This window comes from Pagrus major, chromosome 2 (assembly GCF_040436345.1).
Source record: "Pagrus major chromosome 2, Pma_NU_1.0".
NCBI classification, from domain to species: domain Eukaryota; kingdom Metazoa; phylum Chordata; class Actinopteri; order Spariformes; family Sparidae; genus Pagrus; species Pagrus major.
This window is the reverse complement of record NC_133216.1, coordinates 12,420,406-12,435,898: the sequence shown is the minus strand read 5'-3', so window position 1 is coordinate 12,435,898 and position 15,493 is coordinate 12,420,406. Positions and strand designations below refer to the sequence as shown.

Sequence of the window (15,493 nt, the reverse complement as noted above, 5' to 3'; positions counted from 1 at the left end):
TAATTGGATGTGCTACACATATCTAAGAATTAAACGATATATCACAGTTTGTCAAGTTTGTTTTAAAACAATACTTAAATGACAAAGTGTGTTTTGGTCCCTGCTGTAATTACTCTTTTTCATAGAAGAAATTATTTCCTTAAGCCATTTTTGTCACAGTGTTTGCTTCTCTGTTCTTCTTTTCAACCATATCTCCACTTTCCCGGGCCCCTTCGGGCAAAGCATTATTCCTCACTTGAAGAGGAGTTAGCTCTGATTCTGATCCTTGCAAGGTGGTGTCCTCTCAGCCTTTGCTGAGGAATTTGCAAACTGAGTTGACTGCCTCACTATCCCTTATTCTCTGCCTGAATGCCAGTATGCCGGTCTCCAGTTTGCTAACCTTCAGCCAGACAACCGCAGCAGTCAGCAATCCTTGAGCTTGCATCTTACCAGCTCCAGTTCCTATTTTGGCTATCCACCAGCCTGCCATCCTACTGTCAACCTGAGCTCTTGACCTCAACCTTCAGCCAGATAACCACCAGCATGCATGCCACCAGTCGGACATTCCAGCCTCTTATGCTTCACAGTCAGCTAACTGGAACTTGCTGGCCTCTAGCCTGCTTGCATGCATTCAGCTAGCATTCAGTCAGCAATCCTTGAGCTTGCCTCTTACCAGCTCCAGCTCCTATTTTGGTTATCTACCAGCCTGCCATCCTACTGTCAACCTGACCTCTTGAGTTGGCTAGCCTCTGGCCTGCTAGCCTCCAGTCAGTTGATCTGTCACCTAGCACCTAGCTGCCCAGCACCTCATTGCTACCCAATGCTATGGAGGTCCTGCAGCCCAGTGAGCCTGAGCCGCTGTTGCCCAGAGACCGAGAGCCTCCATTCATCAATGCCATGATCTACACTCTGTCTGTTCCTGAGTAGGGGGTTTCTCCTGACATCCCGTCAGTTCCGGGGTCGGTCAACACCTCTCCTGTTCTTGGGCCACCCGACGCCTCTCTTGCTCCTTGTTCAGCTCACACATCATAAGGTCCAAAGGCTGTTTCCGGGTTCGAGTTAAATATTTGCCTAGTTCCTTGGTTTGATGCCTGCCTTGTTCCTGAGTATGAATTGGCTGTCGCCAAAACTGTTCCTGGTTCCCTGTTGGCAACCAGCCAAAATCTTCCTTCAAGGCCTTCTGGCCAACCTGCTGCTAGTTCCCCATCAACAGTCAGGCCAACACCTGTTCTTGGTCCCCAGTTGGTGGTCCCTGTCGACGGCTATCCCTGCTCTTCCAACTAACACCAACCCCTGGTTTCTGGTTGGCAGCCCAGCCAAAGCCTGTCCCCCATTCACCATTGGTTGCTTGGACTAGAACCTCTGGTTCCTAGTCGATGGCTTGGCCTACTTCAAGGCCTCAGTTGACCATCCCGTCCAACAATCAGCCAGAGTACCCTAAATCTCATTTGACAGCCCCTGCCAACCAACAGCCAGACTTCTCAGACTTTAGCCGTGACTGGTGATCCAAAGTCAGACTTTCCAGAGCATCAGTTCCTACTGGCACTTAGTCAGAATTGCTGCAATGGTCAGCAGCTGCTGTCAGTTCCTGAGTTGCAGAAATCTTCAGTTCCTGAGGAACAGCAGATCCCTTTTCCTGAATGGCAGCTGTATCCTGTTCCTGTGCTTTAGCAACCAACTGAGCCAGAGTTTCAGCAATCACTAGTTTCTGTGCTGCAGCCATCCTCAGCTCCTGGCCTCTGGCAAGGCCCATATGAGAGGACCTACACTTAACATCGGTTTCAACAGTATCCTCAACTTCTGGGTCATCCCCCAAAGCACCGTCGTCTCTCTGGTCGTCCACCTACCCGGCCTCCAGAACGGCTCAATCTGTGTTGCCAGTGTCCAGGCTTTTGCCTTCCAAGCCTGCTCTATGCTTAGGCCCTGCATCTTGATTGACCTCCTGACCTGTTCTTGACCCCAGACCGCATGCTTGAAGACGCCTCCTCTGCTTCTTTCAATCAGCTTCAAATCAGTTGAATGTTGAACAGATTTTCTCTCCTGTTCTTTACATATTAACAGCTTGGCACAAACAAAATTTAGGATAATCAGAGAGCAAAGCTCAGGTCATGTAATTGGGTTCATGCTGCAGGAGTAGGCATGAGTGGTCCAAGATTTTTCAGAATCAGAATCAGAATCAGTATTCCTTTATTGTCCCACAATGGGGAAATTTGTTTGCCACAGCAGCCAAAGGACAGAATATTTACAAAAAAACAATAACAATAGCCAAAAATTAACAATATAAATTAAAAAGGTAAGAAATAGAATAGACTTGTATATACATATACACATGATATTGTACAATATTAACAGCAGTGAAGTTTTATTTACAATATAAATAATAAATATGGGTATTAAGAAAATTGACAGTGCAGAGTGAGGTCTATTGGGAGCAGTGCTGATTGTAGACTCTGACAGCAGCAGGAAGGAAGGACCTGCGATACCTCTCTTTCACACACTTAGCCGTATAAAGTAAATTTTACCAAAAATGGTTATTCACTGGGCAGCTCCTTCAGCAACAGACTGATACACCCTAAGTAAGAACCTGGGAGGATGAAGTAAAACAAGGCAGCGAGGGAGAAAAAGAACAGCAAGTCAAATTAATGTCAATTAATGTTTATTTTTTTAATAGTTAAGTTACAGTGAAAAGGGTACATCATCGTACTATACATCAGAGAGAAAATGCTATATGTGATGCTTTTGATGAACTCTTGCCCAAACTTTTTCTGTGATTAACATGTAGAATTAAGTGTCACTGTCTCTTTTCTCAAGTTATATATATATATATATATATATATATATATATATATATATATATAATATATATATATATATATATATATATATATATATATATATATATATATATATTAATATATATATATATATATATATATATATATATATATATATATATATATATATATATATATATATTAATATATATATATATATATATATATATATATATATATATATATATATATTAATATGTCTCTGGTGTGATTTAATCATATTTTAAATAAATCACCAGAACTCTTGTTCCACTATGATTCATTTGAAATAATGTTATCAAAGTGTTGACACAAAAGTCAGTTCCACACATGTTTAAAGATAATAAAGACTTTATTGAGCTATTTTAACATTTTTGTGCAAAACAACAAAAAGGAATCTTAAAAACACAACACTGAAATTAAGAAAAGCATTTAATGTAAAACATTTTTTTTTAAAAAGCCTTCAAATGTAAGTATTTGATTAATTTTACTGAAGACTGTGCTAAATATGCACTGTATTCAACTACTGTTTTTAGAAGAGCCAGATTTGAAAAAAGGTGAACTTTTACATCCTGATGCCTGACTTGCAAAGCTTGGAAGACAAATGTATTAAAACAACTTGAACAATTTAAAACACTTAAAAATGTCCTCCCCTTTGTGTATTGATAACATGCATCTTTTAATCTTAAAAGTAGGTTATCAGTTAAATCCTTGTAATTTTCCTCTTTTTTAAAAGCCTGGGTATACATTTTCAAATGAAACAAGAGTATTTTTGTCCTGAGCAAGAAGCATCACCATGGAGTTAGCTAAACAGCCAACTAACAAAATGATCAAAGGGCCAGAATTAGGTGGTTAAAGGGCTGCAATTGGCCCACGGTCCACCAGTTGAATAGGTCTACTCTAGACTGTATGTTGCCACCTCAACAATTTCATAACCTCAGATGTCTTAGGATTGATTTTTATTCATTAAATGTTTCTTGGTGTTCTTCTCTGGCTTAAACAATATGATGTAACACTTTGGAGCAAATATACACAGTATTAGTCCAAAACTGGAGGCCAGAATGGCAAATATCTCCACAGCCACAGTAAATTTCCCAGGAGAGCTGACATACGCTGGGATAAAGGTGATCCAGACTGCACAAAATATCAGCATGCTGAAGGTGATCAGCTTGGCCTCGTTAAAATTATCAGGTAGTTTCCGGGCTAGGACAGCTAACACCAAGCAAAAGAGAGCCAGTAGGCCTATGTACCCAAGCACAACCCAGAACCCGATAGCTGATCCTAATGCACACTCCAGGATGATTCTCTCCTTATATATAGTTAGGTTTTCCAATCGAAAAGGAGGACTAAGACACAACCAAATAGTACATATTAAAACTTGAATAAATGTGAAAGATACTACAGTTATCCTTTGCTGTAGAGGGCCAAACCATTTCATGACATTACTACCTGGGAGTGTAGCCTTGAAGGCCATTAACACGACTATAGTTTTCCCAAGAACACAAGAGATACAGAGGACGAAGGTGATCCCAAATGCTGTGTGGCGCAGCCTGCAGGACCAATCAGAAGGTGCTCCAATGAAAGTTAATGAACATAAGAAACAAAGAGTCAAGGAGAAGAGCAGCAGGAAGCTCAGCTCAGAGTTGTTGGCCCTGACAATTGGGGATGTCCTGTGATGAAAGAAGATAGCAGTTGTTACAATGGCAAGACAGGCACCACCAACTGAGAATGCAGCCAGGATGATTCCTAGGACCTCGTCAAAGGAAAGAAACTCTACAGGCTTGGGGAAACAAGTGTCTCTCTCTGCATTAGGCCAGAACTCCTTGGGGCAAGGGAAACAATTGGGGGAATCTGAAATGAATAGGAGAGGGCTTTTAGCAGTAATAAAGTTGATGTTATAGACATGCCTTGAAAAAAAGAAAAAAGAAAGAAAAGAAAAAAGAAAAACATACCTGTAGTATTGCTAATCTCTCCCTCAGGACACGGTATACAGTCATAACAGCAGATGGGTTTTCCTTTCTGAAGCACTTTACGAGTTCCTGGAGGACAGCTTTCACTGCACACGGACACAGGCACCTGGCACATACATACATACAAACAAACTCACACATATTTTGGTGTTCCATGCAGGTCATTGAATAAAAGGATTGGATTACACATTTTCAAGATTGTCTTTAAACAATAGTCAAATGCCAATATGTGTATTGCAATTGTTATTTTCTTCCAGTAACAATTACTCTTGTTCATAGAAAAAGGCCCTTCTGTCACAGTGCTTACTGTCTACTATATTTCTACATATATAAATATATTAAATATCAGTATGCAAGCCTTCAGTCAGCTAATTTGCACCATGCAACAAGCATGCTGGCCAAAAGAGGCAGTCACTGCAGCCTCCTCTTCTCACAATCAGCTAACCTGCACCATTCTAGCCCCCAGCCTGTCAGTGTCCAGTCTGTTAGGTGTCAGTCTTTGTCTCTGGCCTCCAGAGGGGATCCGCCTTCATAGACTCTCCTTCCCGGCATTCAGAGGATTTCCGTCTTTTTGCCACTGGCCTCTGGCAGGGACCTGTGAGAGGTACTGCCTTTATTGCCAGTTTTGCCAGTTTATTCAGCTTCTAGTAGCTTCACCCATCCAGTTGTCCTACTGCCCTTCCTCCAGCGCTGACTAGCCTATGTCACTGTATCATTCTCGCTCGTCCTTTCATTTTAGTTTTAGCCAGTCTCTTCGTCCCCTTACCCAAACCCCAGAGCGATCCATGCGCATTTTCCGGTGTCACATTTTGTACCCTTTTAGATCACCAAATTTGAAATTCTAATGTATTAGATTATTGCTGTTGGGCTCCTTACATGTTTGCCACCGTCCATCCAAGTGAGATTCCTGATGATGCGGAACTCCTGGCCCTCTGGCAGTGATGCATCATAAAGCCCTACTGTCACCATCTCAATGCTGCCACTCTCACTTTGTTGCCAGTTAACCAGGTCGTATCTGGCCACAGGATCCCCATTGACATCAAATGACACATCATAACCATTTTGGGAAAAATTCACTTTCTTGAGCTGGCTAAGAACCTTTGATGATAAGTAAAGTTAGACAAGGAGGTAGAGAAGGGAAAACGTTAACCTAAATTTCATAAATTACATAATCGTGGTAACATGACATTGGTTATGTTCATGTAATCATGTTCATTGACCTGTTTGGACTCCATCCTAGTGAATTTGTCACACTGAGTTGTAGAATTTGTGGCCTGACATGCTGCACTATGAATGGCATGTGCTATTGCATAAACAGCCTGGTACACTGTGTTAGTGCCTCTGAGCTGAGATGTGTCAGTGTAAGGGCTCTGTAGCATCTGTATGTCTTCAGTTCCATCACACACAGTTTCTTCTTTGGCTGCATCTAAAAGCACATAAAGGAAGGGGAACATGTTTTTAGCTTTGACAATATCTATGATTTTACTATGATTATTTTTAATTCATGATTTCTATTTTTTATTTAAACTGTCAACAATGCCTTGAAACATGCGCATCTATATTTTTCAGATTTATTCATAAGAAATGCTTATTTTACATACAGTTTTGCAGACATGCTTTCATTTACTTTCCTCAAGGTGATTCATGCTGTGTTGGCGGTTATGTATACCAAGTGCAGTTAACACAGATCAGTAATCAGGTGTTATGATATGAAATCCAAAAGGCAAAAAAATGTCCACAACTTTTAATTAATTACATACTGACCTCAGCTATTCTAATAAGTGCAAATAAATAAATGTTCTGAAAATGTAATATAATTCTTTCGAATGAGTGTAAAATTCTTTTTTGCTTTCCTTTTCATTTATTTCAATCACAAAACATACCTTGTAGAAACTCATATAGTACTGCTTAAATGTAATTTGAATTAAAACGTGTGCGGTTCTAGCAAAGTTATTCTTCAAATGTCTAAATATAAATAGAAGAATAATGCTGTTATCTGAATCGACAAATGACCCACTTCCCGAAAAGTTGAATAAAATAAATGAAAAGAAAATAAAACAAATGAAAATATAATACAGTACTAAGAGCCAATGGGCCATTGTGGTTCATTTTTAAGAGTTTGGTGATTCCACAGTGTGTATCAATATTGTTCTAATAAATGTAAAAAATAGACTTAAAAGTAGGGCCAACTGTTTTTATCTATTTTCTTTTATATAAGCAACTCTTTCAGTTTTTGCCAACAGATATAATAACATAATTAGTCACACTTATTAAGGAAAAAAATATGTGTCCATTGTGTTCGTTTGATATCAGTAGATTTCCCTCTCAACGGAAAACTGGGGTTTGATCTAAAAGAAGCTGCTGACATTTTAACATAGGAGGCCCCCTCAAACAGACAATCAACAAAACAAAACAACATAGACCTGACTATGAATGTCACCAATGTACAACTTTCTCACTTTTTCCCATCCTGCAGTTGAACGCATCCTCCCAGAACTCAGTGAGCACTGGAGAGGCAGCCACTTTAGTTGGAGACAGATCTAGCAAGAATTCTCTTAGACCTGGGTTGACAGATTTTTGAATGCCAAATCCGATGGCTCCGGCACAGAAGTTGAACTTCAGCATTTCTTGGTTAGTTGGCCAGTAACTGCCTATCCACTGGCGAGGTGGAGAAGGCTTGAGCGACAGCTCTCCCAGCAGGAGTGTTAATTCTGCAGGGGCTGAAATTGCCACAATAACCACAGCTGTCGACCTGCAGGGACATCATAGTAAATATTATATTATACCAAAACATTATCAAGACTCTTAAGATAAAGCAAAATGTAGAGTTAGGTTACCTGATTATTAAAATAACAAATATGATAGAGAAAGACTACTTGCAAATTATTATCTTTTGTGTTGAATATAGAGTATTGGTCTCATCATGTAATAGAACAAACTTGATAAAGAAATATAGGCCTACATTCCCAATTTGCCATTAAGATAATGAAATAGTCTCCAGTTTTATGTTTGAACACTACATGTTTTTTGTGATTTTGTGTAGAGATGTTCAGTGACAGCACAGGCAACAAAAGCACAATCAGTGATGCAGAAACCTGCGGATAACGTCAGCTACTCTCTGTATTCTGCTACGTGGGTCGGTCCGATGTAAAGATTCAGAGTATTCAACACAGATCCCCTCCTTCTGTGCTGCCTGCAGGAAAGATGCCATGCCATCATTGCCATAGTCTGAATCTGACCGGACAGCACCTATCCAAGTCCAGCCAAAGTGTTTCACCAGCTTGGCCAGTGCATCAGCCAGGAACTGGTCACTGGGGACTGTTCTAAAGAAATTCGGGTAGTACTGCTTATCAGACAGGCATGCACAAGTGGCAAAGTGACTCACCTAAAAGAATTCAGCATTGTGATAAATTTACAGGAAAAAAAAAAAATCAGCACTGGCGGACACTGAAGAAATAGTTTGAAACAAATTCATAATATTTACTAGAGGAATGTTGAAGGGCCCGATGATCCGCGACATGCTGATAGATTGCGTGGACTCAGACTGGCCAACAATAGCCATCACCATACCAGATTGTGAGCAATTGTCACCAGTGTAAAACACAGGGTCCAGGCCATTTGAAAGCTGGAATGTCACATGCATCGTCACAGGCACTGTGGTGCACGAGTCGTGGATCTCATAACCAAGTTTGATCCCTGGCAGCAGCTCTGTGCTGTTGTTAATCTCCTCGATGGCGAAGATCATTGCGCGCGAGAAGCGCAGTTCACGAGAGTCAATGCTGCACAAAGAAACTAATTTAATTGTTCAAATCTAGTTTCAACAGAAAAGATACAATTAAGCAGAACTGCTGTTCATGGGAATTATCACTGATGGCTGCACTGTATCTGGGGAAAAAATGTACATCACAGAGTGTCCAGCATAATTCACAACACAGGATTAGATATCAGTCCATAATGCACATATTTAAAAATAGTCAACATGTCGATCAAAAATGGCTTAATTTTTTTTCTTATCCTGGTACTGAAACATACATTTGCAAAAGTTTTAAATATTATACAAAAGCTTTGAAATATCATACAAAGCAAAACATTTCTAACCCCATATAGTATAACATCCTCTTTACCACGACTTTGCCCTCTTACTAACCTCCCTGTGCACTTTAGTGGCTCAGGCATGGTGGTGTAATTATGCAACGGTGTGTGCGTGTAGTGGTGAATGGCAAAAACACCACCAATAACATAGTCACCATCCACTGAGAATGCAGGTAGACGAGTGGTACCCTGGAGTTTACATTTCACAGATGAGGCCTCACTGCTGACCCCAGCACCAGTTCCTTCCTCTGTAAGCCCAGTGCTTTGTTTCAGAGCTAAGTTCAGCTCACACAAACTCAGAGACAAGATCAGGCCAATAAAGACAGCAGAGATTTCCATCACTCAAGTGTCTGCAAGTGAGCAGACTGTGTGTGTGTTTCCACTGGTTTATATAGATTTCACATTCAAAAGCTTCCTTCCTCCTACTCTCTGTCAGCCAACTATACATCAGAGAGAGGATGCCCTTGGTCTTTGATGAAGTCTTCAATTTTTTAGCCACATGTAGAGTTTCTTCCATTAAGAGTCCCTGTCTCCTTTCCTCTCTTGTCAAGTAACTATTGTAAATACCAGATATAATAATTTTGTCCTCCTCATATCTTTTGAGTGCGTTCTTTTAACGCATATTACATATATATGCATATGAACTTGAATAAACTCTCACTTTCAATGGGTGTTTTATGTGATTTAATCAAATTTCAATGACAATTGTCATGAAAAAAGATAATAAAAAGCTGTTTAAAACACAACACTGAAATATAGAAAATGAATAGCCTGTAAATGTAAATATTTTATTTATTTAATTGAAGATTGTATTGCATGTGAAGTGCCAAGTGGCCTGACTTTTACATTCCCTATGCCTGACCCGTAAATCTTGGAATTTAAATTTGCTATAACAATTTTAAAAATTTAAAACACTTTTTAATTTTCTACATTGTTTAGTATTTTTCTGATCTAAAAAGAAACATTGCATGTACAAAAGAATAGGGGAATGCAACTTTTAATCGTAGAACTAGTTTGATCAGTTTGAGTCTTGTAAATTCCCTCTTCCTAAACTGCCTAGGTTAAAACCTTTCGAATGAAGTAAAAGCATATTTCTACTCTTTTAGATCTGGGGAATATGGATTCTGGGTCAACACCTTGAGCTTTTTGTCAAGTTCTTTGGCCCATCCTGAGTAGTTCTGGTAGTGTGACAGAACCCCTTGTCCTGCTGTGGGAGTCACTGCCATTGGGGGAGAACCATTGCTAATGGGGAGGCCTTGACTGCGTCAATGTTTGGGAGTGTGATGTATGTGAGGTCTCATCCACATGATTGCCAGGGCCCAAGGTTTGCCAGCAGAACAATGCATTGTAACAAGATGTAGCAAGAGCATGTAGCAACAAGACTATTTAACATTATATTTCAGTCGGTTTAATATTGCCAACTTAACAATTTTAAAACCTCAGATGTCTTAGGATTGGTTTTTATTCATTAAATGTTTCTTGGTGTTCTTCTCTGGCTTAAACAATATGATGTAACACTTTGGAGCAAATATACACAGTATCAGTCCAAAACTGGAGGCCAGAATAGCAAATATCTCCACAGCCACAGTAAATTTCCCAGGAGAGCTGACATACGCTGGGATAAATGTGATCCAGACTGCACAAAATATCAGCATGCTGAAGGTGATCAGCTTGGCCTCGTTAAAATTATCAGGTAGTTTCCGGGCTAGGACAGCTAACACTAAGCAAAAGAGAGCCAGTAGGCCTATGTACCCAAGCACAACCCAGAACCCAATAGCTGATCCTAATGCACACTCTAGGATGATTCTCTCCTTATATATAGTTAGGTTTTCGAATCGAAAAGGAGGACTAAGACACAACCAAATGGTACATATTAAAACTTGAATAAACGTGAAAGATACTACAGTTATCCTTTGCTGTAGAGGGCCGAACCATTTCATGACATTACTACCTGGGAGTGTAGCTTTGAAGGCCATTAACACGACTATAGTTTTCCCAAGAACACAAGAGATACAGAGGACGAAGGTGATCCCAAAAGCTGTGTGGCGCAGCCTGCAGGACCAATCAGAGGGTGCTCCAATGAAAGTTAATGAACATAAGAAACAAAGAGTCAAGGAGAAGAGCAGCAGGAAGCTCAGCTCAGAGTTGTTGGCCCTGACAATTGGAGATGTCCTGTGACGAAAGAAGATAGCCGCTGTTACAATGGCAAGACAGGCACCACCAACTGAGAATGCAGCCAGGATGATTCCTAAGACCTCGTCAAAGGAAAGAAACTCTACAGGCTTGGGGAAACAAGTGTCTCTCTCTGCATTAGGCCAGAACTCCTTGGGGCAAGGGAAACAATCGGGGGAATCTGAAATGAATAAGAGAGGGCTTTTAGCAGTAATAAAGTTGATGTTGTAGACATGTCTTAAAAAAAGAAAAAAGAACGAAAAGAAAAAAGAAAAACATACCTGTAGTATTGCTAATCTCTCCCTCAGGACACGATATACAGTCATAACAGCAATTGGGTTTTCCTTTCTGAAGCACTTTACGAGTTCCTGGAGGACAGCTTTCACTGCACACGGACACAGGCACCTGGCACATACATACATACAAACAAACTCACACATATTCTGGTGTTCCATGCAGGTCCTTGAATAAAAGGATTGGATTAAACATTTTCAAGAACGTCTTTAAACAATAGTTAAATGCCAATATGCGTATTGCAATTGTTATTTTCTTCAAGTAACAATTACTCTTGTTCATAGAAAAGGGTCCTTTTGTCAGAGTGCTTACTGTCTACTATATTTCTACATATACAAATATATTAAAAATCAGTATGAGAGCCTTCCGTTGGCTAATTTGCACCATGGCGGCAACAAGCATGCTGGCCAAAACAGCCAGTCACTGCAGCCTCCTCTTCTCACAATCAGCTAACCTGCACCATTCTAGCCCCCGGCCTGTCAGTGTCCAGTCTGTTAGGTGTCAGTCTTTGTCTCTGGCCTCCAGAGGGGATCCGCCTTCATAGACTCTCCTTCCCGGCATTCAGAGGATTTCTGTCTTTGCCACTGGCCTCTGGCAGGGACCTGTGAGAGCTACTGCCTTTACTGCCATTCTAGCTCGTCCTTTCATTTTAATTTTAGCCAGTCTCTTCGTACCCTTACCCAAACCCCAGAGCAATCCATGTGCATTTTCCGGTGTCACATTTTGTACCCTTTTAGATCACCAAATTTGAAATTCTAATGTATTAGATTATTGCTGATGGGCTCCTTACATGTTTGCCACCATCCATCCAAGTGAAATTCCTGTTGATGCGGAACTCCTGGCCCTCCGGCAGTGATGCATCATAAAGCCCTACTGTCACCATCTCAATGCTGCCACTCTCACTTTGTTGCCAGTTAACCAGGTCGTATCTGGCCACAGGATCCCCATTGACATCAAATGACACATCATAACCATTTTGGGAAAAATTCACTTTCTTGAGCTGGCTAAGGACCTTTGACAATAAGTAAAGTTAGACAAGGAGGTAGAAAAGGGAAAACGTTAACCTAAATTTTATAAATTACATTATTGTGGTAACATGACATTGGTTATGTTCATGTAATCATGTTCATTGACCTGTTTGGACTCCATCCTAGTGAATTTGTTACACTGAGCTGTAGAATTTGCATCCTGACATGCTGCACTATGAATGGCATGTGCTATTGCATAAACAGCCTGGTACACTGTGTTAGTGCCTCTGAGCTGAGATGTGTCAGTGTATGGGCTCTGTAGCGTCTGTATGTCTTCAGTTCCAACACACACAGTTTCTTCTTTGGCTGCATCTAAAAGCACACAAAGGAAGGGGAACATGTTTTTAGCATTGACAATATGTATGATTTTAATATGATTATTTTTAATTCATGATTTCTATTTTTTATCGAAACTGTCAACAATGCCTTGAAACATGCGTATTTATATTTTTCAGATTTATTCATAAGAAATGATTATTTTACATACAATTTTGCAGACATGCTTTCGTCTACTTTCCTCGAGCTGATTCATGCTGTGTTGGTGGTTATGTATACCAAGTGCAGTTAACACAGATCAGTAAGCAGGTGTTATGATGTGAAGTCCAAAAGGCAAAAAAAATGTCCACATGTTTTTAATTAATTACATACTGACCTCAGCTGTTCTAATAAGTGCAAATAAATAAATGATCTGAAAATGTAATATAATTCTTTCGAATTAGTGTAAAATTCTTTTTTGCTTTCCTTTTCATTTATTTCAATCACAAAACATACCTTGTAGAAACTCACATAGTATTGCTTAAATGTAATTGTAATTAAAACATGTGCTGTTCTGGCAAAGTTATTCTTCAAACATCTAAATATAAATGGAAGAATAATGCTGTTATCTGAATCGACAAATGACCCACCTCCTGAAAATTTAAATAAAAGAAAAAAAAAAGAAAATCAAAGAAATGAAAATACAATACAGTACTAAGAGTCCAGGGGCCATTGTGGTTCATTTTTAAGAGTTTGGTGATTCCACAGTGTGTATCAATATTGTTCTAATAAATGTAAAAAATAGACTTTACAGTAGGGCCAAATGTTTTTATCTATTTTCTTTTATATAAGAAACTCTTTCAGTTTTGGCCAAAAGATACAATAACATAATTAGTCACACTTATAAAGGAAAAAATGTGTCCATTGTGTTCTTTTGATATCAGTAGATTTCCCTATCAACAGAAAACTGGGGTTTGATCTTAAAGAAGCTGCTTACATTTTAACGTAGGAGGCCCCCTCAAACAGACAATCAACAAAACCAAACCACATAGACCTGACTATGAATGTCAGCAATGTACAACTTTCTCACTTTTTCCCATCCTGCAGTTGAACGCATCCTCCCAGAACTCAGTGAGCACTGGAGAGGCAGCCACTTTAGTTGGAGACAGATCTAGCAAGAATTCTCTTAGACCTGGGTTGACAGATGTTTGAATGCCAAATCCAATGGCTCCGGCACAGAAGTTGAACTTCAGCATTTCTTTGATAGTTGGCCAGTAACTGCCTATCCACTGGCGAGGTGGAGAAGGCTTGAGCGACAGCTCTCCCAGCAGGAGTGTTAATTCTGCAGGGGCTGAAATTGCCACAATAACCACAGCTGTCGACCTGCAGGGACATTATAGTAAATATTATATTATACCAAAACATTATCAAGATTCTTAAGATAAAGCAAAATGTAGAGTTAGGCTACCTGGTTAAAAACATAATACATATTATAGAGAAAGACTACTTGCAAATTATTATCTTTTGTGTTGAATATAGAGTATTGGTCTCATCATGTAATAGAACAAATTTGATGAAAAAATATAGGCCTACATTCCCAATTTGCCACTAAGATAATCAAATAGTCTCCAGTCTTATGTTTGAACACTACATGTTTTTTGTGGTTTTGTGTGGAGATGTTCAGTGACAGCACAGGCAACAAAAGCACAATCAGTGATGCAGAAACCTGCGGATAACGTCAGCTACTCTCTGTATTCTGCTACGTGGGTTGGTCCGATGGAAAGATTCGGAGTATTCAACACAGATCCCCTCCTTCTGTGCTGCCTGCAGGAAAGATGCCATGCCATCATTGCCATAGTCTGAATCTGACCGGACAGCACCTATCCAAGTCCAGCCAAAGTGTTTCACCAGCTTGGCCAGTGCATCAGCCAGGAACTGGTCACTGGGGACTGTTCTAAAGAAATTTGGGTAGTACTGCTTATCAGACAGGCATGCACAAGTGGCTAAGTGGCTCACCTAAAAGAATTCAGCATTGTGATAAATTTACAGGGAGGAAAAAAAAAATCAGCACTGAAGAAATAGTTTGAAACAAATTCATAATATTTACTTGAGGAATGTTGAAGGGCCCGATAATGCGCGACATGCTGATAGATTGCGTGGACTCAGTCTCACCAACAATAGCCATCACCAAACCAGATTGTGAGCAGTTGTCACCAGTGTAAAACACAGGGTCCAGGCCATTTGAAAGCTGGAATGTCACATGCATCGCCACAGGCACTGTCTTGCAAGAGTCGTGGATCTCATAACCAAGTTTGATCCCTGGCAGCAGCTCTGTGCTGTTGTTAATCTCCTCGATGGCGAAGATCATTGCACGCGAGAAGCGCAGTTCACGAGAGTCAATGCTGCACAAAGAAACTAATTTAATTGTTCAAATCTAGTTTTAACAGAAAAGACACAATTAAGCAGAACTGCTGTTCATGGGAATTATCACTGATGGCTGCACTGCATCTGTGAACAAAATGTACATCACAGAGTGTCCAGCATAATTCAAAACACAGGGTTAGATATCAGTCCATAATGCACATATTTAAAAATAGTCAACATGTCGATCAAAAATGGCTGAATTTTTTTTCTTATCCTGGTAATGAAACATACATTTGCAAAAGTTTTAAATATTATACAAAAGCTTTGAAACATCATACAAAGCAAAATCCTCTTATCCACCACGTTTCCCTCTTACTAACCTCCCTGTGCACTTTAGTGGCTCAGGCATGGTGGTGTAATTATGCAATGGTGTGTGCGTGTAGTGGTGAATTGCAAAAACACCACCAATAACGTAGTCACCATCCATTGAGAATGCAGGTAGACGAGTGGTACCCTGGAGTTTACA

The 15,493-nt window shown here is 39.9% G+C and overlaps 2 protein-coding genes across 2 annotated transcripts; both read right to left on the bottom strand.

The window, feature by feature from the left end:
* Positions 1-3,738: 3,738 nt before the first annotated feature.
* Positions 3,739-9,010, bottom strand: LOC141019185 (extracellular calcium-sensing receptor-like). Its single transcript, XM_073494040.1, has 8 exons — positions 8,910-9,010; positions 8,247-8,541; positions 7,858-8,147; positions 7,222-7,514; positions 5,983-6,188; positions 5,639-5,860; positions 4,745-4,868; positions 3,739-4,643 (listed from the first exon to the last, which is right to left on the bottom strand). Exons 1-8 carry the CDS (start codon positions 8,936-8,938, stop codon positions 3,739-3,741), a joined length of 2,364 nt encoding a protein of 787 aa, XP_073350141.1. The 5' UTR covers positions 8,939-9,010.
* Positions 9,011-10,302: 1,292 nt separating this feature from the next.
* Positions 10,303-15,454, bottom strand: LOC141019179 (extracellular calcium-sensing receptor-like). Its single transcript, XM_073494029.1, has 8 exons — positions 15,348-15,454; positions 14,711-15,005; positions 14,330-14,619; positions 13,694-13,986; positions 12,455-12,660; positions 12,111-12,332; positions 11,308-11,431; positions 10,303-11,207 (listed from the first exon to the last, which is right to left on the bottom strand). The coding sequence occupies exons 1-8, from the start codon at positions 15,452-15,454 to the stop codon at positions 10,303-10,305; spliced, it is 2,442 nt and encodes an 813-aa protein (XP_073350130.1).
* Positions 15,455-15,493: the final 39 nt, after the last annotated feature.